The following is a 22,269-nucleotide window of genomic DNA, read 5'->3' as shown; positions in this document are numbered from 1 at the left end:
GTGTGGCTGAGAAGAGCACTTTTGCTGGAAGGGAGACAGGGAACGGGAGCTTCTGACATTTTTATCTTATTTGGTGTGAGTTTGCCTCCAAGACGCATAAGGTGGGTGTATCAGTCAGTTTGTGTTAGGTTATGCTGTGTAACAAACAACCTCCAAACTCTCAGAAACTTAAAACAGTGAATATTTATTTTCCTCCTTATACTACATATCGGTTGTAGCTTAGCAGTGAGTTCTGGGCCTCAGCACAGTCCGTCCAGAATCTGGGTGACTAGAGCAGCCAGCATCTCAAATATTGCTTATCCCTGTGCCAGAGGCAGAAATTTGGCCGAATTGCCTTTTAGAACGACTAGCTGGCCAAAATTCACTTCCGATTTCATTTTATTAGCCAGACAAATCAAATGGCCACGCCTAATTCTCAAGGGAAAGTGTAGAAAGTATAGAAAGTGCAATCCTGTCGTGTGTCCAGAAGATCCAGGGCATGCACGGTGTGCTGCATCAATGACAACCGTGACCGTAAGCTTTCCAAACATGGAAAGGGAGTTCAGATGCTGGGCACCCCCAAGACCAGACCAATGTCCACCAGAGACTGTCTTATTTCTATCTTTTCTATATATCGCCATGCTCAGTCTAGCTCAGCAGCTATTAGTAACAGAGTAAGTGCTGAATGAATGTCTCTGGCATAAAAGGGTATGAAAATAGTTGTTTAAATCACCAAATCTCACTATAATTAAAGCTTAAAGAGAGATACGTTGCTATTTTAACTCCCCACTGTAAAGCATGATAAATAGAAGTGTTATTTGTATGCAATGTTGCATTTAGAAAGCTTGAGATCCAGAGTGGTACATTGGAAAGAGGGAGGAAAAAAAAAAAAAAAAAAGATTTTCATCGCAACATTGCTCTGAATGGCTTCACTCGATGGTTTCCCCCAGGGTGGGGACGTTTTGGGTTTCACATTGTCCTGTGCCTCGCACAGGGTTTGGCACAGGGTACATATCGAGGAAAGCAGCTCTGCAATCCTCAGCTGGGGGGGTCTTGGGGAAGGCACCTCAATTTACCCACAGGTTCTTCAGCCGCACACAACACACATGCATGCTAGCAATGCCTGCATTTTGTGTTGTTAGGACTCTCATACAGCGAGATTGTGCAAATGTGGTTGTCAGGTGCACTAACAGCGCAGCGTCCACGCAAGAGCTGGCTGTTTGCAGGCCATGGCAGTGACCCCTTGCTCTCCTCTACTTGTGCAATGGGGTGGATTTCTAAGTAAGAGTGTCGTGCATTTACAAAAGTTGCCCAAGGCGCTGAGGTTGAGTTGGGGAAACCCGTCGCCTATCGCGTGGGCAGTAACCAGGCCCCTCAAAGGTCAAGCACTTCCCATCCCCTAAGCGGGCTCCCGGAGCGCGCTTTCTCGCCCTCGCTAATCACGGCCCCTCCCGCGAGCCGTCAGCCAACCGCGGCAAAAGCCCCGCCTCCCGGGGCGGCCGTCCAATCGGCTGCGCGGCCCGGGCCCAACCCTCGCGAGTCACGTGACGCGACCAGGCCCGCTTCCGGCGCGTCGCGGGCGGCTGACGTCGCTGGGCCCGGCGTCGCGTCAGGGCTGGCCGGCGGCTGCAGCGGCGGCGGCGGCGGCGGAGGAGGAGGAGGAGGCGGCGGCGGCGGCGGCGGCGATGGCAGCGGACACTGAGCGGGCTTGAGGGCTCGGACCTGCTACCTCCCGCGCGATCTCGGGCCCGACCCGGCGCTGCGGCCCCAGCTCGCTCCCCTCCTGCTTCCTCCCCGGCCGCTGCCTGGGCGGAGGCGGAGGCGGAGGCCCGGGCTGGCCGCCCTGCTCGTGCCCCGGCTCGGCCCCGGACGGCCCGGCTGCTGTGCGGAGAGGAGGCCGAGTCGGTAAGAGGCGGCGGCGGCGGCGGCGGGGCCTGGAGGCCGCCTGCATCCCGTCCGGCCGCCCGGGACGCCCCCGCGCCGGTGTCTCTCCGCGGCCCGCTGCCGGCTCGCGTCCCTCCCCTGAACTCGCCGGGGCCCTATTGTCTGGGCGCCGCCGCTCCCCGCCCCCCCTCCCGCCGGCGGCCGGACGGCTGTCAAACCTGGACGCTTCCCCGGCTCCGCGCCCCCGGGTGGGAGCCCCTCCCGCCCCTCCCGCCCCTCCCCGGGCCCCGCAGCCATCCTCTCTGACCTTTGGTTCACTTTCCCGCTGTCGCGTCGTCTTTGCTGATTTTTCTCTATCCTCCCAGTTGTCATCTCCTGCAACGTTAACCATCCAGGTGTCTCTCTCTCTTTCTTTCTTTCTTTCTTTTTTTTTTTTTATTGCCATTCTCGTTTGCGTTCTCTTCTTGTTTATGTTCCTCCGTCTTGTCTCTGTCCGCTTTTCTCCCCCTGCTTCGAGTCTCCCCCCTCCCCGTCCCCCCTCCCACCGCCACCAGACACCGGCTCTGCCTTCTCCTTAATTCAGATCCCTTTTCATTCCCCTCTCTCCGCTCAAGGAAAGGGAGATCGTGCCTCATCCCAAAGCATCCAACCCGGGAGTCGGTGTGTCTTCATCCCATTTCGATGGATGGGGTCGAGGTTCGATTGTAGAAAGTAGTGCAACTGGTAAACCACCTCTTCTTGGGAAGAGCAGTAGAAAAAGTGGGGTTAGGTTGCCACAGAAGTGTTTAAAGTACCTGCCTCCTGTGTTACACACTGACCAGACTCTAAACAAAAATATTCCTGCTTTTGTCCCTTTTACACCACATACCCTCTGGCCTAGCTTCCCATTAACCCTAATGTACTGATTTTTGTTCTTGCCATGACCAGAGGCCACTCTCCTCCCCGTCATGAGTATATAGGTTGGATTTTTATGTATTTTGCGGCAAGTACTGGTGTTTTGTTTTTTTGTTTTGTTTTGTTTTTTGTTTTTGTTTTTGTTTTTTTTTACCCCTTACCTATTTAGATTCTTTCAAAGAGGAAAGGACAGTTGGGTTTTTATGTTTGCTGTTATGTTTTTGTCCCTTTTGAATGGTGGGCAAACTATGAAATGCTGTAGTTGTAACACTTTTCCTTTTGTTTTTTTTTTTGTTGTTGTTGTTTTGTTTCGTTTTTTGTTTTTGTTTTTTGATTTTGTTTTTTTTTTTTTTTGTTTTGCCTTTTTTTTTTACCCAGGAAGCGCATCGTCCTATTAGTAATTCTAAATATCAAAAAGGTTTTAGGGATCTCTCCCCCCCCCCCCCCCCCCCCCACAGTTAACAGCAGGTTCACATGCCTGATTTCTGGGCTCTGTTTCTGATCGAGCCTGTCTCAAAGGGCATTCCTATTCCTCAAGTACTGATCAGTGAAGACGGCTCCCTCGGGGATTCTGGTGTCCACCGGGGCTGAAAGGAGAGTAAAGAGTGCACACCTCAGTGACGTACAGAGCAATAGATTCTCCTTTGTAGTTTTTTTTTTTTTGTGTGTGTGTGTGTGTGTGTGTGTGTCTGAACATTACGACCACTTGTATTTGTCCAATGTGGGCGCTATACTGAAATAGAGTAGAAATAAGTTCTCAGTTAAAAAAAAAAAAAAATCCAACATTATTGCTCATTGAATGCAAAGTAGAAGGAAGAAATTTTTGTTGCAACTTTATGTGTTAAATTAAAATTATTGAATCATCTACCAAAGTGGGAAGTCAGAGGCAATGAAAACTCCTCCTCACGGAGGAGTGTGTCCTGCCCCTTCTTTATATGCTCTCTCGTGTCTTGTCCAGGGTGGTGTTCTATGAGGCACTCAGATGTTGGTTGAAAAACTTCATTAATTTGTCCTCTTAAGAATTTCAATAGTCATGTTCCAGAGCACTCAGGTGTCTTGACTTTTCAAAGACAGAAAACCATTTTCAGCTGGTGTGGAGAATTTTCTTGGTTTTCAAGTTAAAACGTAAAGCATTTTGGCTACTAGCAAGTTTTAGTGCCCATCTGTTTGTTCTTTTCAAGTAGTTCTTCTTTATGTCCTTTTCCTTGATTCATGATTAAGATTGCCTGCAAAGTGTGTAGGACTTTACCTACAGATGTTGGTAATCATCATTCAAATTTCCTTAAAATTTGGCAGTTATTTTAACTTCTCATGCAATGCTTTTAAAGTTCTGTTTTATTCCCTATGCATTTTATGCATCAGAATCTAACTTTTTTTTTTTTTTTTTCCTCTTGAGGTAGTGAAAAGAAAATACTGAAGAATAGGATCTCAAGATGAGTAAAAAGCCCCCAAATCGTCCTGGAATCACTTTTGAGATTGGTGCTCGTTTGGAGGCACTGGACTACTTACAAAAATGGTATGGAGAATATGGAGCTGTTGGTGGAAAGCACGACGTTGGTAGCCTTAAACATGTTAGTCAGTTGCTATTCTTTCGACTGTGGCAGAAACCTTAGCGTATTCACATTTTGAATACACATGGACATTGTTTTTTTTAGTTTTCTTGCCCTTCAGCAGACTCTGTAGGTTTAGCATTTCAGAGCTATATTTAATCGGGATCATTTTTTAAGGTGTTTGAGAACTGAAAATAATTACCTAAGATATGAGGTATAGAGAGAGTGTCCACACTTTCTGTGTACTTAATGTAAGCTATGGTGGTGGTACGAGGGAGGGAATTAATTCAGATAACCAGCTTTCCAAGATTTGCGTAAAACTTAATATCGATCTGTTTTCTTGGCCTGTGTCAGAGGCGATCTTTCAAAACACAGAGAATGTTGATGGTTAGCACAGTCACTATTCAACATCCCATCTAAAAATAAAGTTTACCTCCTCTTTCTCCAGGGGGTAGTGAATTAAAGGCAGGTTGTTACTGTTCCATACTAAATGGGCAGTTCTTTCAGACCTTTTTTTGTTTCTTCTGTTTTGGCCATGTGTGATGGGTTGTGAATTCAGGGTCCTGCTAGACCCTTAATAAACGGTGTAGGGATAAAACCACCACATGGGAATGAGAAAAGGAGAAACGATACGGAAGGGTCCCTAGGCCACAGTAGGGTTGACAGGGATTCCCTCTTCTAGGAAATGCTTTCCTCATTCCCCTTAGCTGCCATCTAGTTCTTGTCCCTGGGAGGAAGTTTCCTCTTGCTGCCATTCTCAGCTCCCTCCCTGAGAGGGGCATTTGAAAGTTCCTCTTTGATCCCTGGGGTTGTCTGGGCTCTCTTGAAGCCAATTTATTTTGATGAGGGATCTGGCAGCTTAGTGACTCTGGGACTTTGTCCACTAGACTTTTTGACATTTTCTCTTGCTACAACTCCCTTAAAAACACGGTGGGCATTTTGTAAATTTGCTCTTGATTGATTTGCATTAAGTCAACCTCCTGAGTTGGCAGTGGCAGGTAGAGAAATCTTGTTTAGTCATGACATTTGACTTTAGACTGGTCTGGGGATTTTGTCTCTCAGTATGTGATTTTAGAATTCTGCATCTGTCCCTGATCCCCAGGTTAATGGGCTCTGTCTTAGGCACTGCCCTGGGACATTTTGAAACTACAGTTTCACGTGGGAAGGCAATTATTTGGCCCTATGCCTGTAAGGTGCATCTCAGGGGGGAGTTCTTTTTAGGGGACTTATTGTTAAACTCATCAGATGGAGAGTGTACAAAGTACTTCTCAGGTGGGGCTTGGGACCAGACAGTAGCATCCCTCGTCATCATAGGGCTAAAAATTATTTCCAGACATGGTGGAGTGTTCATTGGGGGAGCACGCATTGGACATGCAACAAAAGATAGCAGTTTAGTTGATAATTGGCTATCTCTGGTCTCTGGTTCTCATTTGACCAAAAGAAGCTTTTTGCTCTGAAGGCACACTGTTAAATCTCCATGTGGTATGAGAAATGATACTTCCTTTGATGCTAATCTTAATTAACTTTTCAGGGTTTTTTTTTTTTTTTTTTGATTACTGGTTTTTGAATCACTTATTAAATCATATTAGTATATTTTCTTAGGCTTTCGAACTGACAAAGTTGTGATTGAAATAGCTCCCAGTGTTGGAAGAGCACAAGGTTTATTAGTTTCCTTAGAGATTTTCAGGGATATTAACATAATTTCGGAATTAGTAAGAAATTTGCTTCTAGTGGTGAAATATTTTCTCATTCAACAGCTGTTAAATTGATGATCCAGTAGTTAAAATAAAAAGATTATAAAAAACTACTTTAAAAATCAAGCCTAAATGTACTTTTAGAGTATTTGGAATTTGAAAGAAAAAGAAATTGTAGCTGAAAGCTTTTTCATTGTCTTATGCTTTGCACCAAGGAAATTTGTAAGTGCTTAGGGTGATAACAGGCATGTGTACTCATTGATGAAGTTTAGCTTTTATTTTAGTGACCCTAGTAGTAATGGTCTCTTTTAAGTAAGTAAACATCAGCCAAAATAATCCCATGGTAATCACTGAAACTTATCATCAACTTGACTTTTTATGAGCTCATTTATATGAAGATTTTTAGCATTCTGCCACAGTTGGAATTCGGACTATCGTATATGCGTATTCTAGGTAGTTGAAGGAAATAACTTTTTTATCATGACTTTGTTTATTGTCGGTAGTCTTAAGAACTAGTTAGCCTTGGGCAATTCCTTTCATTTAGTATTAAAGTACTATAGGACAACTAATTAATTGCTTAAGATTTACCTTGTTTTATATGGGCACAAGAGAAGTTCTATGAGACACAGTACTCTTAACAGATTTTATTTTTAAATGAGATACTAAACTTTATTCTTCATATCATTACTAGTTAACGGCCATTCTGTATTTCATATAAATGCTGCAGATTTTTGCTTTATATCAGGTAAAAGTGTAGAAGGATGATTCAAGTGTTGAGAAAGAAAATTTTAATATTTTTGTAAGGAGTTAGTCACTGAAAATATACTGAAATGATTCCCCTTCCTCTTCCACCCTCCCTTCTTATTTTCTTTCCCATTCTCTTCTGTTGTGTCCCTTAAGAATGCTTAACCATTCACATTTATTCAGTACAATTGGAGAAGTATTGAGTTTTTATTTGACATAAATAATTTTTGAACGATTTACAGGCATTGGACAGGAAGGGACAAACAGGAGAGCAGACGGTGCTTACTGTTTCTGCACACAAGACGATCCCAGTAAGCCATGTATCTGTTATGAAGGAAACATCATCACATATTGATATGTTACCTTTTTCAGAGAAGGGCAAAGGGAGAGTTGTGATAGTGGAGCACCCAAAATGTCAACCTGTCCTGTATGTAAAAAATGTTTCCTGTATAAAAAAGGAAAAAGGAAAAGAGCTTTTATTGTGCCCTGGAAAGAAAGGGGTAAAGTCTAAATTACGTGGGCAGAAATAAACTGAAATTAAGCTTCCACTTTGAGGTTTGGGGTAGATTTAATAGGAAGGTGCAATCTGTTTTTCGTACGAAAAATACATTATTACTGCTTGAGCAAACCATATCACATATTTTTCAAAGTTCAGAAAGATACTTCATCTTTCAAAATACACTCTACATTTTTTTTAGAGAAGTGATTTATTGCTTTTTGTTTTCAAAGTCACTTTAAAGCTACTACAGAAAACACATTGGTGGTTTGATTATTTACCAATAACTAATGAACGCAGGCCCTAAGAAACCACCAAGAGGCCGGTCATCTTCAGGTCCAATATGTAGTTTTTGGATTTCCTATACTGACTAAACCTAACTCCTGCTGAGAAGTGGAGGTTGCTTAATTTTTATTTTTTATTTACTTTTGGGGCAAGGGTTGCTTAGTTTTTAAAAATGTTGTAGTTTTACTTAAAACATAATGTTTAGTTTCTTTCTCAACAGTCTTTAAAAGTCTTTTTAATGTTTACAGATAACGCAACCATCTTGGATCTTACCTCCATCATATTTTCTGTCACACCCCTGACATTCGAATAGTGACATATCAGATTTATAATCTCTTGAATGCAGTAGCATCATAAGAATGAAAAAGGGATATAGGTTGTTGATACAGGAGTGTATTTGGGGAAAGAGAAAGTTTAGAGTTGAAGTTCTATTGGAGATACTGTAAGGAGATTCTAAAGATAAAAGAGGTTCAAAGTTAGACTGTCACTTGCTGGTCCTGTAAATATGGGGAACCTCTCGATCTCAGTTAGGTTATTGGTAAAATGGAAGCACTGTTACTGGCTTTTACTTAGGGGGTTATTTTAAGGATCAAATAATGTACTTAAACTTCAGATTCTACAAAATACATAATTATAAAGCACTGAGGTAAATGCAAGAGAAGAGGGAGAGCTGAAAAAGAAATCTTTGAGGATCTGAACACTTTAAGTGTACAAGTTTTTAAACGTAGTTTTATTTATTTATTTATTTTAAATATTTTATTTATTCATGAGAGACACACAGAGAGAGGGGGAGAGGCAGAGACACAGACACAGGCAGAGGGAGAAGCAGGCTCCATGCAGGGAGCCTGATGTGGGACTCAATCCTGGGACTCCAGGATCATACCCTGGGCCAGGGGCAGGCGCTGAGCCACCCAGGGATCCCTTAAATGTAGTTTTAGTTTTAGTATTGACATGAGAATGGCCTGGAATGTAGTAGAAAATCATGTCATTGCAGCTGGCTATAAACCATCTTTTTGAGGTGATAAAGTCTTTTTGTTTCTGCAGAGCTTCATAGTTTACAAAGTACTCTTGCAGATATCTAATCATTCTGAATACTGTTCAGTGAGAAAAGTGTTAAACTGGTTTAGACTACTGATTTAACTTCCATCTTTTGATTGAAAATAGTTACTCTATAGCAAGTGACCTAGTTATGAAAATAAAACAAATCTAGTAATATGCCCCAAATATTTGAAATACAGAGTTAATACATTCAGATGAGTTATGCTCTTCTGACCTTTTTGGGGGTTGAATATTTCTAATTCTCTTCTAGATCTAAAGGAAAGGAAAATGAAAAATAAAATGTAGAGATGTCTCCAAGTATCAGAGTTTGATAGAACAGTGTAAATTTGAATTGGCAAATGCTGTTTCCACACATGGGGAGTTTTTTGAATTATATGGAACATTTGCAAATGTGAGTTTTTAAAATGTTCATGAACAGAATTTTAATAGCATGGGAAAAATTGAGGAAATTTGGATTGTAACAAATTCAAATGCTTTCTAATTTGTATTAAAGTACATATTTTCTGAATAAAAAGAGTTGCTTTTTTCTAACTGAATTTATTCAGAGGCAAACATTAATAGAAATAAGTTGTGTTATCTATATTTGGAGTAGAAGAGTGCTCCCAAAAAGTAGTTTGTGGATCGAATTTAAAAGCCAGATATTTTTAAATTACATTAGGTGAGTTTGAAATCTGTAGAAACCTTAAGTACTTTTAAAATAGGAAATATTTTGAATCAAAGATTCATGTTTATATATGAATAAAATCTTTATATGTTTGGCTTTCCTAACTGAATATTTGAAAAAGATTGATTCTTATTTTTGAGTCACTACCTGTCTTTGAAAGCCTAGTTTTAGCTGTAGACTCAGAAAAATATACAATTGCATTTATATACCTAAAATATTGAATTATCTATTATGAGTGGTCATAGGAAACTTATCCATGGTCTCCATCCAGATTAAGGACTCTTCTAGTAGAGAATTTCAAATTGAAATCTATATGATGGGGGTTTTTTTTCTTTAATTCTGAGATTTTTACATTCAGAAAGTCACAGATTTTGAATTTTAAGATTTAAGTGAGCTCCGTTTAATCATCAAGCATCAGTGCACATTGTAGTTACTTAATTTTTAACATTTTTAACGAAAAAAAGCCCTATAAACTTTTAGTGGTAAAGGTCACTTTCTCCTTCCTCTCTCCTCAAAATACGTTGAAAACTAGATTAGAAGTGGGTCAGAGTACATGTATTTATTGTAAAACACGCCTGGTTGTTGTTCTTACTCTATTCTTCCTTCTGTTATATTCATTTTCTATAGAGCTCTTTCCTCTCTGCTCAGTTTTTGCTTATCCTAGTTTTCTTGGAAGACAACAGAAAAGGAATATTGGAAAAAGTACATTTAACTGGGAGTCAGAAGATGTAGGTTCTAGGTGCTGTTCTGCCATGAACTGTGTGACTTTGGAGAGTTACTCCTCTGCTTTAATGTCCTTGAAATGAGGGTGTGACATATTAGGTGATATTTCAGGTCCCTTGAATTAGAAACTCAGATCTACTTTCCATGTATTCAGGGATGATAGATTTTTTAATCTCACTTTTAGCTGGGTCATTAACACAGACTTGAGGCACAAGTAAGATACAAGTCATACATAGTTTCCTCAAAACTGCTGGTCACTAAAAAAAGAGAAAAATGAGTTGAAAAAGAGAAAGATGAATCTAGTTTGTAACAAAAATAATAGTTTTGAAGGTTGGAGTGTAGTGGTATTGGGCACGTTGTTACCCTTTCTCCAACCTGTTCTCCCACTCATTTAAATACTTTCATTGTTTAATTTTGAAATCACTTAGAATCATAACTATTGACTTAGAAAAGTATATTTAACCAGTAGGATGCTTTAACTCCCTAACTTTTCACGTGGATAACAATTCACTAATTGATTCTTTTACAAAGTTCATTGATGCTCTAGTTTTGAAAGTGATTCAGGTGAAGTCTGGAAGAGTGATTCTCAAACTTTAGCTTCCTCAGGTTCACTGAAACATAGGTCACTGGGCCAACATCCCAAACTTCTGATTCAGTAGGTCTGAAGTGGGGCCCAGTAGTTTGCATTTCTAAAAAGTTTCCCAGTGATGCTGATGCTGCAGGGCTGGGGACCTCATAGGAGAACCACTGGTCTTGAGCGTATACAGAATTATTAACCCAAAGATAAAGTTTTTTAGTTGGATAGCAATGGAAATATCCAGAATGATTTTTGAATTTATATTCTGTTTTTATTTATGTTAGTTGTAAGAAGTAAAATGTAAATACAGAGCAAAGTGATGCATGATTCAAACGAAACAACAACAAAAAAAAGTTTTTTGCTGTTTTTCAGTAAAATAGAGCATACTGACCTCTATGTACTTTGATGGGCTTCAGTTCTCTTGCTCTTCTGCTTTCTGAGATCACCACTATATGACTGGGTAGTTGGGATTTAGATCCTTTTTGCTAAGGGTGAGAGGAAGACTGTCCCTGGTTATAGTTAATTGTGGTTTGCCGTTGCGAGATTGCAACTTCTATAATGATTCAGATATGCAGGAAATATTCATTATGTTATTTGAATTTTATAAGAATTGAATTTTATAAGAATTGAATTGAATTGTATAAGAAGCCTGTCAAGTATGGGATGATCTTTACCAGTTTAGAAAGGACAGACCTAAGGTTTGGAGATATTTAGTGTTTTATTCCAGTTCATCTAGTCAGAAAAGTCATCTTATAGCCAGGTTCTTTTGACTCTAAGTGTGGGGGGATCTTGTTACCATAACTTTTTTTTTTTTTTTATAAAATTTTTTATTTATTTATGATAGAGAAGCAGAGACATAGGCAGAGAGAGAAGCAGGCTCCATGCACTGGGAGCCCGACGTGGGACTCGATCCCGGGTCTCCAGGATCGCGCCCTGGGCCAAAGGCAGGCACCAAACCACTGCGCCACCCAGGGATCCCCTTGTTACCATAACTTATTGCCTCATATGGACACCCTCAAGTCTGAGCCTCAGCTGCAGGGAGTAAATGGGCTCAGCATTCATAGGCTATCTTAATTCCTGACCTTCTTTAGTAATATGTATCTATCTAGTGTTTAGAAGGACCCTGAGAGTCCAGCTTGCCAATGTCATTCTTATTCCACTGAATTAGCTTTTGCAAGGCAGGTTAATTTCAGGTCTGTCTGTTCTAGAAACTCTTCCTTCTCAAGTTTACCTTTGAATCAAGCCTTCAAGCTGATGGTTTCTTAGCCTCTTTCAGAAATATGTAGTACTATAAAATCCAGGAACCTTGGGATTATTGTGCTGTGTGGTGTGTGTGTGTTCATATAATGGCAGGGATTGGACCAAAAGAGAAGATAGTTTTTTTTTTTTTTTTTTTGCTTTTCTGACATTTGGTTGAAGGTCAGCCATCGTATGTATATCATATGCATCTAACTCTGTTCATGACCTCATTCCTGCTGAATATTATCACTGTATTGGGAGATTCTACACTTGACACATCAAAGTAGATGATGCTTTATTTTGTGATGGGGAGTTGATCAGAGCCATTAGTTGGGAAATAATTTATTTGTGATGATAATTCTAATAAAAAGAATGTTTAATAATTCTAGTTTTGCTGAGTACATAGAACTGGTATCTACAGATTCTGAAAAGTTTTTAATTTTGTCTTTAATTGATGTTTTAAGTGAAGGAGGGAGTATTGAGTTTTAAATATCAGTATTAAAATATTTTTAAAAGAAAAATTAACAATATTGAAAAGACAGTTTTACTATTCTTCATAAGGGTCCCAGTTTTTAGTATTTTTAGATGTCTTTTTATTTTGAAGAACTACTAACTATCCTTATTGTCACCTCCCATAGATCATTAGCACGTAGAACTTTTCTTTTTATTACATTGGAAATTGATGTCAGTATTATGTTATTTCACTAATTTCAATGAACTCAACTTTGAGAGAATTGTTGCAGGAATTTGAAGAAAATTTGGATATTTAATATTTGATGTGTCTTAAAACTCTATTTTTCCATTGCCAAAAAGCTAACCTCTTTTAATTAAAAATAAATCTGTTCCTAGTACATCATGGTTTGCTCAGGTACCAAAGTATAAGCTACTCACATGAAATGATTTTACTCCTAAAGATACCCAGCAAAGCTTTTTGAATTTTGGCAGGTTGGTAAAGAATGAACCCAAAGTTTTGGGGATCTCATGAGATGTGGTTACTATTCAGAAAATTTTGGCAAATGAGTTTTGACTTATGAGTTGAAAACTAAGCATAGGATTATATTTGTCAAACTAGATTAGTAAATATTTTTAAAGTTACTTAGTGTTTTTCTTAGTCGAATTGCAAACCATACCTTAGATTCCTATCTTTTGGGGGTTGGGAGGGGCAAAGGGAGGAGATTGAGAATCTTAAGCAGTTTCCAGTCTCAGCATGGACCCCCATGTGGGGCTTGATCTCACAACTATGAGATCATAGCCTGAGCCAAAACTGAGTTGGATGCCTGACCAACTGAGCCACCTAGGTGCCCCTAGATTCTTAAGTTTTAAATTTATATTGTAAAAACTTTGCAACCTCTTAAAAGTTAAGCTACTTTCTTTTCTCAGACTCTTTAATTTTAATGCAATGTTTCATACTTAGGCATAGTTGAGATATAGTATGTTTTTTGTTTTGAGAAATTTTAATAATAAAACGAGCCTTTTTATGCATAGATGTTTATTTTGTGCTGTATAATAAAAGCTGTTTTCTGTATTCTTGGCCTAACAAAAACTGACTTCAGATATTTTGTATCAAAAGCCCTTATATAAAATTGAATTTGCAAGAAAAAAATAAACATAATCTGATTCTCATATTATTTTTGTTTTCAGTACCTCTTGGTAAGAGCACCCTATATGTGTGCAGTAAGTGTGATAGGAGCTAAATATAACTTGGCAAGATGCAGAATATATATTGAATGTAAGCATAGTCTTTAAGGACAGACACTCAACCTCAGTTCAGGGATCTGCTGCCTAAATACCTATTTTTACTTGAATAAATTACATAAGGGATCAGAGCCTCTGTGACCTCCTCTCTTCAATAACCAGGAGCAGTAGTACCTAATTCAAAAAAGTTCTTTGAGGATTAAGCAAGACAATGCTTGTTAAAAGCTTATCGTGGCTTTTGCCACATTGTAGGCTCTTAGTAAACATTAGCTTTAATTATAATAATAGCATGAATATTGGTTATTCTAAATAGAAAGGAGTCTACATGGGAGAAGAGTCACTGCAAATCCTTAAAACTTCGATCAACAGGCATATAAACATCTGTAACAACCTGTAGTAGTATAATAATTTTTTAAGTGCTAAATATTAAGAAACAGAAACTAAGTGGACCTCAACCTGCTGGAGTTTTGAATTTTGTGACAAAATTAAGTAACAAGGAGTTTGGTCCTGTTAGTCTGAACTAAATATATGAAGTCATAAACTTCTGGTACAAAACTGGTGGCATTTTTTTGGGTAGGTAGAGTAGTAAAGAAATTTTTTATAGTGGTGGGAGATGCTAATGAGTAGATAGGTGTAGGCACTGTGATTGGTTAGAATTGACTGAAAGAAGGTAGGCATGGCAGGAGATTGAGGTGCTAGGGAGGTAGATAGCAGTAGGAGTTTGAATCTGGGGGTCTGAAATGAAACCTTAATTTGAAATGTGGTGGCATCAAGGCTCTAAAGGAAAACATGTGACTAACTCTGACCCTACCTGTTCTTTGCTGCAAAGGTGTGGACAGATAGGCAGCAGGGTGGTCTGGCAGCTTCTACTGAACATGTGTCTTGGGGGTGGACACCTCTGAAAAGAGGACAGTGGGGATGATGTGATGGGATGCTTAGAATTCAGTGTTGGAGAAGATGTGATTTTGACATATAAACTAGTCTCTGAATGTTCTGGAAAGTCTAGATTCTTGTATACTTCATTTTGGGATATCAAGTTTGAATTAATCAAAAGAGTTTTGTTTTCAGTGTATTCTTCAAGTGTGAAATAAATTAACATGCAGTAACTAAAAGCACTTCCTCTAAAAATACTATAATAGTAGTAGGTGACATTGTTCTTGGAGTTTAATCGGTGAGTTGAATGGGTGAGAGAATGCTTTTGAAAATTACAAAGTGTAATATAAATTTAAAATGCTTCCAGAAGCTAAAATTTAAAAGGTTGCATGCTGTAAGAATATTATGTTTGCTTTGGATTACATTTTACATTAATTTTTATTATTTAACACAGAATCTTCTTTCTGACGATTATATGTGAGGGAGTTCTTAACTCTATATTTTTAGTTCTTCTAATGTATTTTAGTCATTTTTTATGACACTTATGTTAGAGGTCCTTGCTTATGAAGTCCTTATCCACAGAACCGTTTTGAGTTACTAATCCTAACTCCCTAAATTTCTCTAATGTTTAAATTATGTGTAAGTCAGGTTTCAAGTGTGTTTCACTTTTTAGTAATTAAAGACCTACTTATCTAGTAGAACATCTAATTTAGGTATTCTTTCTGTGTGCTACTGAAATTTATCTTGACTGTTTGAGCTATAACCTTGTATTATAATTGTGGTAACTTATTCGATTTTCTTTTTCTCCCCCCTCTGTCCTGAATTTGAGTTTACTGATTGGCATAATACTGTTACTTGTAGGTTTATTCCTACTTCAGTGTTTGGCACATAGTGAATTAGAGACTCATTGTTTACTGAGTTAAATGAAACGAATGAGAAACTGTTAATTTTTAAATTTATATAACTTACAAATTTTATCAATATAAACAAATGACTTATTTAAAATAATTTGAATAACTATTGGGGCAAGTTTTTAAAATACTTTGCCTTTTTGTAGGAGGGGGCGTGGGCATCAAGGTGGCACAGTTGGTTAAGTTAGGGACTCTTGATTTCCATTCAGGTCATGATGTCAGGGTCATGAAATGGAGCCCCACATCAGGCTCCTCATTCAGCAGGGAGTCTGCTTCAGGATTCTCTTTTTTCCTCTGCCCACCCTCTTCCCCGCCGCCACTCACGTGCATATGTGCTCATGCTCTCTCTCAAATAAATCTCAGAGTGGCATTTCTCAGAGTGAATCCTGTTGGTCTTTAGGACACTAATAATGTTGTCTGACCTTATTCAGTGGATTGCTACCCATCAGTGAGTAGTTCACAACTCTGTCCTGTAGCTTATTAAGTCCAGGAGATCCTAGGGCATAAGTGTATCAAGGAATTTCTCTTGTCATTTCCTCATGGTTGACTTTCTTTATCAATGCAGGTAAAACTGACTATATCAAATAGGATGGCAAATCAGAATGAGTTCAAATAATGTTTGTTTTACTGTTAATATATCGAATATAACTTTTTTAAATAGCTACCTGCCCATTATTTTTTTTCTTCGAACGTTAATGGAATACCTATAGTATGTGTTAATAGATAATCTTGCCTTTCAGAAAGATTTTTGTTTTTAATCATGGATCCCTTTGAAAATCTGATTAAAATACATTGAATATACTGCATCAGTTCCCTACAGTATGTCCTGGGGGTGTAGTCTCCTGATTTAGTGAGTGAATCGGGACTTGCCCATGTAAATTGATAACTGTAGGGAACTGATGCAATATATTCAACGTGTAACAAACCTCTTTGGTTAGTATTTGGTTCTTTGATGGGTTGTGGATTTGATCTTGAATCCATACTCTGATGAACAGTCTTCTACAAATGGAACCAGTAACAGTGTTAAAATGCTGGTATTCTCAGATGAGGCATTAAAGCATTATAAGAGTTCAGAGAAGATGAAAATAATTTTGGTTCTTGATAATGGGTTTGTTCTACTCAGTAATTATAGCCACAGTTTAACTTGACCATTATTGGACTTTGACCACACTAATTCAGAAAGGGTCCTGAGGAATGGATGGATTCCTGAGGAATGGAATCCAATGGATGGATTATGGTGGTAGAGTTGCATGTATGAAGATTCCATGAAATTCAGCAAAGATCATTGTAAAATCTTCTCAGTATTTCTGAATTCTATTTGTTTCCATTCGGCCTCATAACCAGTTCTTAAGTTTGCTTATTACACTTGCTAGGAATCAAATGTAAAAGACATTAGACCTAGGCAAACCTAGAACAATGAAGGCAATCCCTTGTTTTCCACACAAGTAAATATCAATTAAGCAATGCATGCATCTCAGACTGGGATTATAGTCGGAAAGGTCCATCGTGAACATTTTATGATATTTTGCAGTAACAGATTATAATGGTAAGAGAGCTCTGTATAGAATTCTGGCACTGGGGAATCACACTTCCATCTCTTTTGAACCCCTAAAGAAATGCCAAGCCAAATGCCAAGTATTTCTTTTTCTTCTTATCTTTCATTGTTTTAACTCTGAAACCACAGTCTCCCACTTCTGAGATCTTTTCCCATCATAAATATTGGAGACTCAGCCTAATCATTGTTCTTTAACAGTTTTCCGTGATTTAGCATTTTAAAAGATGACAAAACAAAAGCATCATCACAAAAAAAAAAGCATCATCACTACATCTTCCAAATTCAATATGAAAAGTTTTATGTTCCATTCATATTCAATTATAATAAAACATAAATTGTGTATCAAAATAGTGTTGCTTTCAGTCAAGATAGAAGGCATTTGTGAATACGTTTGTTCACTATTTTTCATTCACTGTGTATCAAAGCATTATTTGGGACATTTGTTAGGACAGGAAAATCATTTCACTGTATAGGACTATATGTTAAGTTGCCATTTTGTGCAATCTTTGCACATGATAGCAAAGATTTTAATGTTAGGGTTTTTTTCCTGAGGCAAACCAAAGTACGGGGTTTCCTGTTGTTTGTACAGTGATGGGATGTTTCATCAGTTTGGTATCACAGAGCCCCTCACTTTGAACCTAGCTACTGAGTCCAGTCTGATGTCCCAGTATTCTCTTTTATTCACCCTACTGCTGATCATGTAGTCTAGCCAAAGGGACCGGTTTCCTTGAACTGCCCCTCCAGCCTTTGGTCAAGAGGTTCTTAAGGACAGAGACCTCATTATCTGACTGATTGCCTAACCTTGGTTTTAAGTAAATGAACATTGACTAACTGGAAGTGTGTGCACTTTACTTTTTTTGTACCTTGTTTATTAAGTCTAAATCCTAGAAGACCAACGTAGATGACGACATCTACCAAAAACATTCAGTGAACTCCCCAATTTTCTCTCTTATTAATAGCATCTTATATGAAATTCTTGTATATACTTACCAGTTCACCATATATGATATAATTACTTTGATGTAGACCTGATCCCATTTCTGCTATAGGCTTTTGTGCCAGTTGGTTTTGGCTGTGAATACTCTACCATGTGTATTCTTGGACAGTCTTCATCTGTTACATGGGGACTGTGTTATCTATACCTTGGATGGTTACCAGGATCCAAAGAGACAAGGTATATAAGGAGCAGTTGACACTCGGTAAGGAAAGAACATAGAGTCTAACATACATGTGAATATTCTGATTCTTCTTTCTCCTTGTCAGACTCTCAGCTAAGTTCCTTGAAGGTAGGAGTTAATGATATTTCCTTTTTCTGTACCAACAGTGTCTTAATCTTATTAGATGCCCAAATACATATGAAATGAATGAACAGAAACTTAGTCGTTCTTGACAATGGTAATATTTATGGCACTTTTATTTAAGATTCAACATTTGATTAGTGGATATTGTAAGGATTAAGAGAGATAATCTTGGGTATTAGTGTTACTTTATTCTTGGCCTTCATCCAAAGTTTACCAATCAATCTCTTGATATTTATATAAAGAGTATATAACATGCTATAAATTATTCTGAAGCAGTTCCCCAAAATATAATTTTTAGTTTGGTGGTTAACATCAGGCATCCTGTCAGTGAACAGAGTTTGAAGTATTTTAGGAAACTATAAGTTACTTAAAAATGCAATCCAGATTTAAACGATTTGAACTTACTTGGATTCTGACTCTTTGCTGAATTCAGTCATGTTATGAAAATAAAGATGTGTTTAACTCTGTTACTGTGGACCATTCTCACTTTGAGGAATGTTTTAAATACGTGAGTTGTTTACATTTAGAATTTGAAGTAACCCAGAGAATAAACCTCTGATGTTTTGTTCAAAAATAAAAAGATAAACATGCAGAATTAGAAATTTATCCATTTTTTATAATTGATAGAAAATCTCTTTGTAATGGTGAAGTGGCCAGTGAATGCTGGAAAATAAAGGGCATTGTTACTTCTAGGCGTCCCCCAGTGCTAGTGGCAGTTCTTATGTTTTAAAAACCAGAGGAGCAGAAACATACTGTCAGAGCATCATTGCAAAAGACAAGCGTTATAGTATTGATTCTTGGTGGGTGGGGTCTGCCTTGTTCACCTTGGGGAGTATGTTAAGTCCCTTTATGCTTTTCTTTAACGAAGTGTTTCTTCACACCTATTCCCCAAAGAAGACCAAGAGTAAGTTCTAACTTAAGGTTATAAGGTCAACAGCAGCCTTCTTAGTTCTGAAGAAATGTGCAGACTGTCTTTAACAAAACTTCTTGTTCGTTCTGAGCATTCCCTGAGTGGCCAGTGCATGTCGGCCATTGGGCTAGACGCTTGGGGGATACGAGAATGGACATGACTCTTAATCCTTGAAGCTCACAGGCCAAAGGGTAGCATCTAAAATCATGTCCCTCAGATATCTGCTATCACAAGAATTGTTAAAAGGTTTGTGATAAAAGGGTTACCTATTTCTTTTATTGTGGTAATAGTAAATGTTTTATCTCCAACAAAGAAAACAATATAACTTTTTATCCAGTATTTTCCCAAGCTATTTAACCACCAGACCTTTTTGTAGGTCATGAGTATTAAAGTAGCAAGGGCTATAAATACCTCACGGCACACAGTTTAGGAACCTGCACTGAGATGGTGGTTGTGCAGGTGGGTGCAGTCAGAGCAGCCAGGGCAGGGAGTGGGAATGTCTTTGCACATGGGATTACACATTAAGCCAAGCCTGGAATGAGGAATAGAGAAGGAAGGGAGGGAGACAGTTTGGGATTAGGTGGAAAGAACAGAGTGTACAATGCACAAATGTTTGACAGAGCTCAGTATTTTTGAGGACATCCCAAGTAGTTCAGTATCATACCAAAGTGGGGAAAGAAGCTACACCAGAGAAAGATTCAGGGCCCTTGAAATGGTTAAGAAGTCTTGAATAGCATGAATGATATATAAAGCATGTAATAGTTCCTAAATTTCAAAGTTATGTAAGGTCTATTGTGCTTTATAGTGAAAGCCAGTTTTCTATAGGGAGAAGAAAAATTCCAGATTTATCAAAAACTAGGAAAAATACGAAACTTTTATGGCTGAATCATCTACCGTGTGCTGCTGTTGAGTGTTAACGGTTATTTAATGATACTTTCTAAAAATTTTTGAGTCATCTGTGAACATTTAATACAGTACATTAGAAATGAGGCAATTTTCCATGTTGAAAGTTCCAAGTTAACTAATTTCTAATTTCTTTTTAGAATTTATCATAGAAGCATCACACATAAAGACAGAACAATATTTGTTATTTTTATATTTTAGAATTTAAAGTTTAACCGAGCTTTTCCTCCTATCATTGATACACATTATAAAATATTGGAAAGTATGGAGAAATAGGAAAAAAAAGTGGTTTTGTGCCATAAAGAGACACATGTACATGTTGGTATGTTTTGCTAGACAAATTTGTCTTACATACTTATAATTCTGAGCATAGTGCTGCTACTTTTTTACATTTTCCTATGTAAATTTTTTGTAAATACCACATTTAAAGACTATATCATTCAGTGGATATACCATTGTTTGTATAGCTAGACAGTCTTCAGTTTTTCTAATTATATTTTTAGATGGTTTCTATTTTCTTTGTTATTATAAATATTTTGTATATATAGTTCCAGAATTATAGCGATTGAGTTAAAAAATAGGAATATGTTTAGGGCTCATGAAACCTGTTCTCAATTTACTTACCAAAACAGTGCAAGTAATTTATATTTCCACTGGGAGTGTATTGAAGTATTTTACTGGGTATTAAGATCAATCATTTGGGGATCCCTGGGTGGCTCAGCGGTTTAGTGCTTGCCTTTGGCCCAGGGTGTGATGCTGGAGTCCCAGGATCGAGTCCCACATCAAGTTTCCTGCATGGAGCCTGCTTCTCCGTCTGCCTGTGTGTCTGCCTCTGTCTCTCTCTCTCTCTCTCACTATCATGAATAAATAAATAAAATCTTTATAAAAAATCATGAAAAAATAATAAGACAAATTTCGTTGGTTCAGTAGTTTAAAAATACCTATATTTTATGGTTTTAATGGTAAGCAATATTTCAGTTAAATTATTCTTTTTAATACTTTGTATAAACAAACATAAGAATTTTCTCCTTATATGAAGCTTCTTTTTATTTTGGAGGTATCCATCACGAATTGAAAAAATCGACTATGAGGAGGGCAAGATGTTGGTCCATTTTGAGCGTTGGAGTCATCGTTATGATGAATGGATTTACTGGGATAGCAATAGGTTGCGACCCTTGGAGAGACCTGCGTTAAGAAAAGAAGGGCTAAAAGATGAGGAAGATTTCTTTGTAAGTAGCAAGCTTTTTCCATTTGCTAACTATGTAATGATATATTTCAAAAGGAATTCTGTTAAATATTACAAAACTTTATAAAGGAAATGCTTATTTATTATACATGGTATTGATCTTAAAAGTTGTTTAAAATAGGATTTCAAAGCTGGAGAAGAAGTTCTGGCTCGCTGGACAGATTGTCGCTATTACCCTGCCAAGATTGAAGCAATTAACAAAGAAGGTATGTATTTGAAGTGATCTTAGGTTACTTCAAAGTGATCTGGGAAAATTTAACTGTGTTTCTAATTTTAATGTGTGTAATTGTTACATATGGTCATATAGTTGTTATTTCTTGTTTCAGACTTAATGAATTTCCTGCTAATATTCTTAATTTTTAGGAGTGTTTCATTTGTTACATGTTATATAGAATAACATGATACGTGATCTACTTACTGCCTAAATAAATGTTGAAATTAGGAGAGGGAAAGAGTTGGCTAAAACTGTGCAGCTTTTGGTTCACAGGCTTACATTATAAGCATTTTATTTCTTCTCTGTTTCCACTTTGTTGGCTAAGTTATCTTTATGAGCAACTCAACCAGCGTGTGAGGGAAGGTTAAAGATACAGGGAAATTCAAATCAGTTCAACTTGAAAGTAAAATATAGTACAGTGTTTTCTGAGGAAAGAGTGTGGAAATTTGTCAATTTGAGGATTTCCTTTATTGCATCTTTTCCTAGCCCATTTCCTTAATTTCTGAGAATTAAGTTTACTTAAAAAAAAAATTATTCATGAGAGACACACAGAAAGAGGCAGAGACGTAGGCAGAGGGAGAAGCAGGCTCCCTTTGGGGAGCCTGATGTCGGACAGGATCCCAGGACCCCAGGATCACACCCTGAACTGAAGGCAGATGCTCAACCACTGAGCCACCCAGTCGTCCTGAGAGTTAAGTTTCCTAATAGCCTTTATGGTATCTAATATTAATATTGAGCAAAAATTACTGAACTGATCAGAAATGTTGAAAATAACACAGAAATCAGGTACATTAGTGTGGCTGAAGATGAATACATCTGTTGGGCAGGTAATGTATTAAAAAAAACCCAGAACTTATAGACTAATTTGGAAAG

General features: G+C 38.0%; 1 protein-coding gene across 8 annotated transcripts in view; it reads left to right on the top strand.

Moving 5' to 3' along the window:
- The first annotated feature begins 1,565 nt into the window (after window positions 1-1,565).
- Window positions 1,566-22,269, top strand: part of PHF20L1 (PHD finger protein 20 like 1) — a 78,112-nt gene continuing 57,408 nt past the window's right edge. For 6 of the 8 annotated variants that reach the window (XM_072733904.1, XM_072733903.1, XM_072733902.1 and 3 more), the window contains exons 1-4: window positions 1,566-1,884; window positions 4,154-4,273; window positions 20,994-21,165; window positions 21,304-21,388. In XM_072733904.1, coding sequence (XP_072590005.1) covers window positions 4,191-4,273; window positions 20,994-21,165; window positions 21,304-21,388 — 340 coding nt within the window. In that variant the 5' untranslated portion in view covers window positions 1,566-1,884; window positions 4,154-4,190. Of the gene's footprint in view, window positions 1,885-2,481; window positions 2,587-4,153; window positions 4,274-20,993; window positions 21,166-21,303; window positions 21,389-22,269 lie in introns of those variants that run through there. The other 2 variants (XM_072733897.1, XM_072733899.1) reach the window with 2 other exon arrangements.

Source organism: Vulpes vulpes, chromosome 13 (genome assembly GCF_048418805.1).
Source record: "Vulpes vulpes isolate BD-2025 chromosome 13, VulVul3, whole genome shotgun sequence".
In the NCBI taxonomy this organism is placed as follows: Eukaryota; Metazoa; Chordata; class Mammalia; order Carnivora; family Canidae; genus Vulpes; species Vulpes vulpes.
The sequence above is the reverse complement of the archived record's forward strand: the minus strand, read 5'-3'. Positions and strand labels throughout refer to the sequence as shown.